This window comes from Octodon degus, unplaced genomic scaffold (assembly GCF_000260255.1).
Source record: "Octodon degus isolate 3935 unplaced genomic scaffold, OctDeg1.0 scaffold00001, whole genome shotgun sequence".
Lineage (NCBI taxonomy): Eukaryota > Metazoa > Chordata > Mammalia > Rodentia > Octodontidae > Octodon > Octodon degus.
Window position 1 is genome coordinate 9,589,119 of NW_004524577.1, and position 8,322 is coordinate 9,597,440.

At 44.1% G+C, this 8,322-nt stretch overlaps 1 protein-coding gene across 1 annotated transcript in view; it reads right to left on the reverse strand.

Annotated features, from left to right (window-relative positions):
• Positions 1-6,550: 6,550 nt before the first annotated feature.
• Positions 6,551-8,322, reverse strand: part of Cgas (cyclic GMP-AMP synthase) — a 17,129-nt gene continuing 15,357 nt past the window's right edge. The window contains exons 4-5 of the mRNA XM_004623178.2: positions 8,017-8,119; positions 6,551-7,534 (exon numbers count right to left, since the gene is read on the reverse strand). Coding sequence (XP_004623235.1) covers positions 7,183-7,534; positions 8,017-8,119 — 455 coding nt within the window. The 3' untranslated portion in view covers positions 6,551-7,182. The remainder of the gene's footprint in view (positions 7,535-8,016; positions 8,120-8,322) is intronic.

Sequence of the window (8,322 nt, forward strand, 5' to 3'; positions counted from 1 at the left end):
GCTGTCCTCAATGAGCCATGCCCGCAGCAGGGCACAAAGCCTTGGGTCATCTCGGCTTCCCGTAGGATATGCACCCTACTCTGCTATGTGCTGCAAGCAGCCAGGGCCCCAGTACCACACAAGAGACAAAGCTTTTTGGGGAAAAAAATGCAGATTAAACATACAGAAGCTTCTAACCACAAGACTGCATTTTGAAATCATGAAAAATACTGTGTGACTACTATACTAATGTGGGAAAAAATGAGTTAACAGTAGCCAAGAGGTCAGGAGAAGAAAGGAAATTCTATTGACACTTGGGGACCCCAGAGGAGCAACTGATTGCCGTCATGGGGTCAGGAGGACTGTCCCTTAGAAGTTCTAGGTTAGCTTGTAGCAAGCTGCACTATGGGCTGTCATATAGGCCCTCATGGTTTGGTAATACAGGTCAGCATCTATACAGACTCTAGGTATGCCTTTGCCACAGATTAACCAGGGCCCAGCTTGATGGGCAGGTATGTGGCAGGATGGCGTGGTTTTACTCTCAACAAAAGTCAGGCAAGGATTTTCACATAAGAGGCTTTGGTTCTGGGTGACCCGGATGTTGGAGAGCCAGCGATGGCCTCGGTTACTCAGGAGGTCCAGTGCAGCACCTGGATGGTGAGGTCTTGGCCCAAGGTGAGCCTGTCAGCATCCTTGATCAAAAGGACAGCGGCTGTTGGAGTGTAGAGGCGAGGGGACCAGCCCTTAGTGGCTGGATCCGAGTGTTTGGGCAGGTAGGTCACTGGGCAACTCCAGCTCTGAACACGGCTTGGCTCAGCTTTCCTGGCTGGCAATAGTCCCTGGGTTTGCCACATATTGATGCCAAGAGGTATATCCTTGACATTACAGGGAGAAGACAACAGCAAGCTTGGTACCATTTTGAACTCTGCCCTGTGCACTTTTTCCTTTGGCTGACTTAAACTTGTATCCTTACTCAGTGACAAACAGCAAGTAGGAATAGGATGGTTTCAATGAGTTCCACAAGTCTTTCTAGCAAATTATCAAATGAGAGGGTGGTTTGGGGAATCCTTTGAAATCCTGATTGGTGTCTGCAGGGTTGTATTGGGGGGTCTGTCTTCTACTCATGCAGTTGGCATTCTCCCTTGAGGGACCCCCACCCAGTATGAGTGGAGCTGGATTCGTGATGTTAGAGTGTGGTGAGGGTAACAGGATGCACAAGATTATGTTTGTGTTAAACAAAACTGTAGCACCCTCGTGCCAACCTTCCTAGCACTGAAGAATTAAGACAGCACTATTGTGGGCCACCTGAGTTGGGGGGTTCACATGGTAAGGAGTTGAAAGCAGCTCCTAGAAGCCGAAGGGAACCCCCAGCTGACAGCAAGAAACAAACACTAACCTACAAATTCTGCCTCAAAAAGTGGTCACTCCACAAACAGCCCCAGCCGCCGCTTTTCTAACAGCTTTGTGAGATGCCAACCAGTGATGCTCAGAATCTGTACCCAGAGACTGGGTGTGGTGGCACACACCTGTAATCCCAGCACTTGGGAGGCTGAAAACAGGAGAAATGCTATAAGTCCTTTTTTTTTACGGTATTTTACAGAAGGTCCTACAGGGGGTTCAGGCTCTCACTCCTAGATCACTCCTAGTGATCCACCTGTTTACAGCCTCCCAAGAGCTGGGATTACGGGTGTGCCACCACGCCTAGTCTCAATTGCCATCTCAGTGTGCCCCAGGAGTAGGGTCGGGAGAGCAGGCCAGGGATCAAACCCCTGGCCCCCTGGCCCAGGAGTAGGGTCGGCAGAGCAGGCCAGGGATCAAACCCCTGGCCCCCTGGCCCTGCTTGCGGGCACTTTAATCCGTTTAGCTATTTGGCCGGCCCTTACAAGTCTGATCTTTATAGTGAGACCCTACAGACCCTGTATTAAATACATATACATATACGTATTTAATACAGAATATACATATGTATTTAATACAGAAAAGCTCTGAAATAATAAATACGCATTGTTTAAAATCACTAAGCTTGTGTTTATTTTTAAACAATAATATGAAGCTAATATAATCCAGACTTCACCACCACTGACACTCAGCCATCTCCTCTTCCCATGTAGGGAATCATAATGTTGATAAGATTAAGTCAACTCTTAGTTCAATCCCCGGTTCCGCAAAAAAAAAAAAAAAATCATTAGTGCTCTAGGGCTGGTGAGATGGCTCAGTGGTCTAAAGCACCTACTTAGAACAAGCTAAGCTAAAAAAAACAGAGACCGCGGTTCAATCCCCCAGCACCACATGCCAGCCAGCCCCGCCCCCTGGTGGGCTGAGCTGGCCACACATACACACACAAAATAAATAAACAAATTAAAAAAAAAAGATTAAGTCAACTCTTATATTATAAATATAGCTGAGCACTGTTCTCAAAGCAAACGACTGCTTTGTCATGTGTGTCATGTCACACTGAATGCTGGCTCTTTTTTTTTTTTTTTTTTTTTTTTTTATGTGTGTGTGTGGCCAGCTCAGCCCACCAGGGGGCAGGGCTGGCTGGCATGTGGTGCTGGGGGATTGAACCGCGGTCCCCGTGCTTTGCTAAGCTTGTTCTAAGTAGGTGCCTTAGAGCACTGAGCCATCTCACCAGCCCCTGAATGCTGGCTCTTGTGTACCTTTTTGTCACTTTCTTTTATAACATTAATATAGCTTAAATTCTTCTGTTTGGTACCTTTCCATTGATTATCATTCACTGTCCCTAAAACTCTGCATTATATATTCAAATATACTATTCTGTAAGAACTATAATGTACAACTTATTTAAAAAGACTGATAAAGTACGCTAAAATGTTAAAAATTAGTTTACTAAAAGTCATCAAAAAAGATAACACACATAGACGTTGTTACATAAGCAACAAAGGTTCAGTATACCAAACATTCAAAGAACTACAGAACACTGAGAAAAAGGCAAACAGCTATAGTAGTTGATTCATCACTGGGACATGCAACCCACCACCCAGCACTTAAAGGACACAAGGTTCCACTGGCTCTTGGTTTCAGGGCACTCAGTCCATGGTTGGATGGCAGGAACATCATGGTGAGAGGGTGAGGCAGTGCAAAGACGTCTGCTTTGTGGCGGCTGGAAGCAGAGCACGTACCGGTAGCTGGGGAGGCAGCCGGAGCCACATGTAGTATCTATCCAAGGTCGTGCTGCCATGACGCACCCAGATAGCCCCGGAAGTGTGCTTTTCTGATCCCATGAAGGCTCACAGCCCAATCGCGTCGACACAATTAAGCTTACCTGTCACATTCACCCCAGTGAACTTGACACCCAAACACCTCTCGAACTGGAGAAAGCGGCCGAAGCTGGACAACGGTCACACATGCGGGAGCAAGACGAAGCCAGAGGGCCTCAAGCAATCAAGCTACTTGCCAGGGAAAACTCCAGTCATCAGGCACTAGGCAATCCTGTGTGTGTGGTACTAACTCTGACAAGTGTATAAATAAATGCCCCTCCGGTGGCGGTTCAGTTCCCCCTTCTGTCAGGAGAGAGGGCTCCACCTGACCTCAGCTTTTGTCTCTTGTATTTCTTCAGACTCTCACCATTTTTCTCTGGGACCATCAAGAGCTGCGTGGGCACAACATTAAGCCAAGCTCTCTAAACACAAGAGTAAGTTCATAATTACACCTAACATGACATAATTATCCAGTGTATGAATGAAAACACAATAATCTCTTCCCCAAAGTCTCGGCAGTTCCAGCATTTTTTTTTTCCATAATAATTCCAGCATTTTTGAAAAGTCCAAGTCAAAGTCTCCCCTGAGCATTAAGGCGAACTCTAAGATGTGAATGTCTATAAAAATCAAGAACAATTACATAATCCCAAGGTACAGTGGCACAGGGCAAACATTCCCATTTCAAAAGAAAGGACTAAGGGCCAGCCAAATAGCTCAGCAAATCAAAGCACCTGCAAGCAGGTGCGGGGGCTGGGGGTTCAATCCCAGGGCCTGCCATGCTGGTCCCCACCCACAAGGAGTGCTGATCCGGCAATTGAGACTGGGCGTGGTGGGGTACACATGTAATCCAAGCTCTTGGGAGGTGGTAAATGGGCGGATCAATACAAGTCCAATCTAGTAGTGAGACCCTGAACACCCTATAGACCCTTCCCTAAAAAAATAAAAAATAAATAAATAAAAACAAACTTCAAAAGGGAGGACTAGTAGGTTATGTCTAGCACCCACAGCACACAGTGGTAAAAAGTGAGCTCCAGAGCGCTTCAGCTGTAGCCTCAACACCTTTTGCTCGGCCCAGTGGTTCCACATGCTGCCCACAGCTTTCTTCAGCAGATGTTCCGCATCCCTGCACCTCCAGCTTCCTGGGGTCTCCACGGGCCTTTCAGCTCTATTCTCATAGCTTCATGCACTGACCTCTCAGGAGCTCACTGCCCTAGCTTCCCAGGCCTTGCTTTGAAATTTGAGTGGAAGCCTCCCTGACGCCACAGCTCCTGCATTCCGTAGGCCAATAATGCCAGCATCACATGGCAGGTACCAAGTTCTGTCACCAGTGCAGGCAAGTCACTAGGCCCCCTGGAAATTTGGGTGCAACAGTGCCTGAGTGCCTAGATGGCTTGAGCACAGTGAAATGGATCCCAGAGGGCCTAGGAGGGCCTTTCTTCTTTCTTCTCAAATAAAAGGTTTATATGTTTGCACCTTTAAGTCTGCAATGAGTGGAGTCTTGTCAGTTCCTGAGATAACCTCAACCATCCTTCTTCTTGTCTTTTTTAAATATGTATTTGGTACAGGGTCTCACTACACAGCTTGGACTCATAGTTGTCCCCCCGTCTCAGCTTCCCCGGTGCTGGGATTACAGGAGCCACCATGCCCTGTTTTGGTGGCCAGCACAGCATGAGGTACCAGGGCCCCCCCAGCCCTCATATTTTATATTTATTTGTGACAAGATTTGCTATGTAGCTCTAAATGGTTCCAAACCCTTGGTTGGGCTCAAGCAATCTTCAGACTTATTTTGCCTCAGCCCTGAACAACCACGATTACAGGCATGTACCACTGTGCCGATCCAATAGTCCTTGTATTTTAAATACTCCTTTTGTTATTCCTAAATTAATCCTTTTATCCATGCAATTCTTTACATTAGGGTTGATTATGACAAATTGAGAATTGAATATATTAATTTTTTTTTTAGGGTATAATCCACAGGGTGTTCAGGATCTCACTGCTAGATCAGACTCATAGTGATTCTCCTATTTACAGCCTCCCAAGTGCTGGGATTACAAGCGTGCGCCACCACGCCCAGTCTCAATCACAGTCTCAACACCCCAGGGCTGGCACAGCAGGCCTGGGGATCAAACCCCTGGCCCTTGCACCTGCTTGCAGGAGCTTTAATCCTCAAGTATTTTATTTTAAAGAAAAAACAAAATTTCAGGGCCGGGGAGATGGCTCAGTAGAATAAGTGCTTGCCTGGCAAGCACAAGGGCCTGAGTTCAATTCCCGGTTCCGCAAAAAAAAAAAAAAAAAAAAAAAATTTCAAAACAAGATACGAGGGTGACAATGGTCAATACATTGCGTAGTTATCTTTAGTTACTCAGAGTACAAGATATCAGCATTTAATTGTCCCAACAACATTAGCACAACACTTGGTTTCCAACGAACTAAATTAGTAGTATAACTATCTTAACCAACCTTTTTGTTTTCCCTTTTCCCTCGCTTTTCTCCATTCCCCTAACCCAGTTTCTTCCCATTTTACAATGTCAACTGTATATTTTGGATCTGATTTACACTGGAGAGACAATATGGTTTATACACGTGCACTTTGATTATTTCACTTATGACTATGGTCTCAAGATGCATCCATTTACCTAAAAAGTCTCCAGTTTATCTTTCTTTAAATGCCATTATATTAAAAAAAAAAAAAGTATCCATTCCTCAGTTGGTGGGCACCTGCTAGAAACACAGGTGCACATACAGGATTGTGGTACAATGTTTTTAATTCTCCTGGGAAGATACCCAGGAGGAGAACAACTGGGTCAAATGGGACCTCCAATCCTAGCTTTCTGAAGACTCGCCACCGATTTGGACAGTGGTCCCACCAGTCTGCACTCCCACCAACAGTGGAGAAGGGTTCCTCTTCTCCCACGGCCCCTCCAGCATTTGTTCACTTCGTGATGACAGCCATTCTTTCCGGGGTGAGATGGCGTCTCGGTGGTGTTTTAATTTGTATCTACCGAATGACCAGTGGATGTTGAACGTTTTTTCATATATTTACCATTTGTATTTCTTCACCTCAGAAGTGTGTCATCTCAGATGCCCATTTTTGGATTGGGTCTTTAAATCTGGGAGGTCTGTGGGTTTTTTTAGTTCTTGAGTTATTCTGAATAGTGATCCTTTGTCTGAAGAAAAATGTCTTTTAACATTTTTTCCCACCTGTGGGCTGTCTCTTCACTCTGTAGGTTTTTCTTGCTATGTACGCACTTGTCAATAAGATGAAATCGGGACTGGGGAGATGGCTTCATAGAATAAGCGCTTCCCTGGCAAGTGCAAGGGCCTGAGTTCAATCCCCAGTCCCACCAAAAAAAAAAAAAAAAAAGATGAAATCCTAGTTGTTCTCTGTGATAGTTGCTCTGATCAGGATTTTACTCATGAAGTCTTTGCTTACATCAATGTCTTTTAACAGTTTTACCCATTCTGTCCTCTAACAGATTTAATGTCTCTTTTAATATTTAGATCTTTGATCCATTTTGAGTTTGGTTTAGTACTAATCTTTGGCATCTGTTCCATTGGTCTTCAAGTCTTTTTTTTTTTTTTTTTCCCAGTACTATGCTGTTTTTATCACAGTAGCTTTACAGTATAATTTCAAGCCAGGGATTGTGAACCCCCCTGCTGCCTTAGGGCTCAGATTTGCCTCTGCTACCAAGGGTCTCTTCTGCTTATACATAAATTTTAGGATTATCTTCTCTAATTCTGTGAGATACGCTGTTGAAATTTTGACCGGAATGTTTTGGAAGTGTGGCCATTTACACTATATTGGTTCTTCCTACTCAAGAGCAAGGATATCCCTCCACTTTCTGATGATACCCACTTCAACCTCCTTATTGGTTTTTCACCTCTGTTCATGAGGGAGATTGGCCTGTAATTCTCTTAGTTGGGTCCTTCTCTGGTTTTGGTACTATAGTCATTCTTATCCTTGATTCTTTTTTAGAGTATAATTTCAAAAGTCATTAAAAATTGGAAATTTATTGTTCCTTTCATATTCAATTTGCTTTGCCAGAAATGTTTTACTTTTCTGGTCAATGTATTCTTGAGAGAAGAGATTGACTTCAGGAATAAAAAAATGCTTCAGTTCTTCTTCCCTGAGTCTCTCAATAAAGAACACCACACAGGTGTCAAAGCAGACATTTATCTTTTTGCGATTCCAGAGACTGTCATCGGAGTGCTCAGCACAAAAGTGAAAGAAGGCAGTTTTCACGTGGTAAGAACAGAATTTAGACATTTCCTTTCGTTTTTCAAACTTTTTCTTCAGCTGTTCCAAAAGGTATTTCATTAATTTTAAGCAGTCCTTCCTGTTTCAGAAACAAGTAAGCCATTTATTTTTATTTATTTACAACCTACTTTATTTTTCACTATACTGGCCAACTTTAGAAACTCAAAATGAGTAATCCTTTTTTTTTTTAATGAGTAATCCTTTCCAACCTCATTTCTTTGTGGTGCATAGGAAAATAATTACCAAGAAAAATAACATGGAAACATAATTACCAAACAATTACCAAAAAAAAGTAATTACCAGTTAGTGTGGTCTCAAGTTCGGCCAGACAGTCCCAAGCTTTCCACTTAGCCAAGCCACCCTAACACACGCACCAGTAGCCAGTGGGAGAAACCCTTCCAGTGTCCTCCTACAAATGACATTAATATTCGCACCTTCCCCAGATCACCCCAGCCCTGCCCTGTCCCCCAGCTCAACCAAGAAATGATAAGGCTGAGCTACAGTCAACGAAGACGTAAGCGTAGCGCACATAATATGCCATTTAACAAACCAGAACATTACCTGCAACATCTCACTCCATCAGCTTCACAGCATGTTTTAGAATGTCCGTGATCGTTCAAAAGGCTCTTTTCAATGTGGGAGAAAGACAGCCGCCATGTCTCTTCTTAACGTCAAAAAGAATAAAAAAGTACTTTACCAAAAGCATTCATGTCTAAAGATTTAACGCTTGTGTTGTGTCTTTATTAAAATGTTGTTCTCTGGGGCTGGTGAAATGGCTCAGTGGTCTAAAGCACCTACTTAGAACAAGCTTAGCAAAGCACAGAGACCGCGGTTCAATCCCCCAGCACCACATGCCAGCCAGCCCCG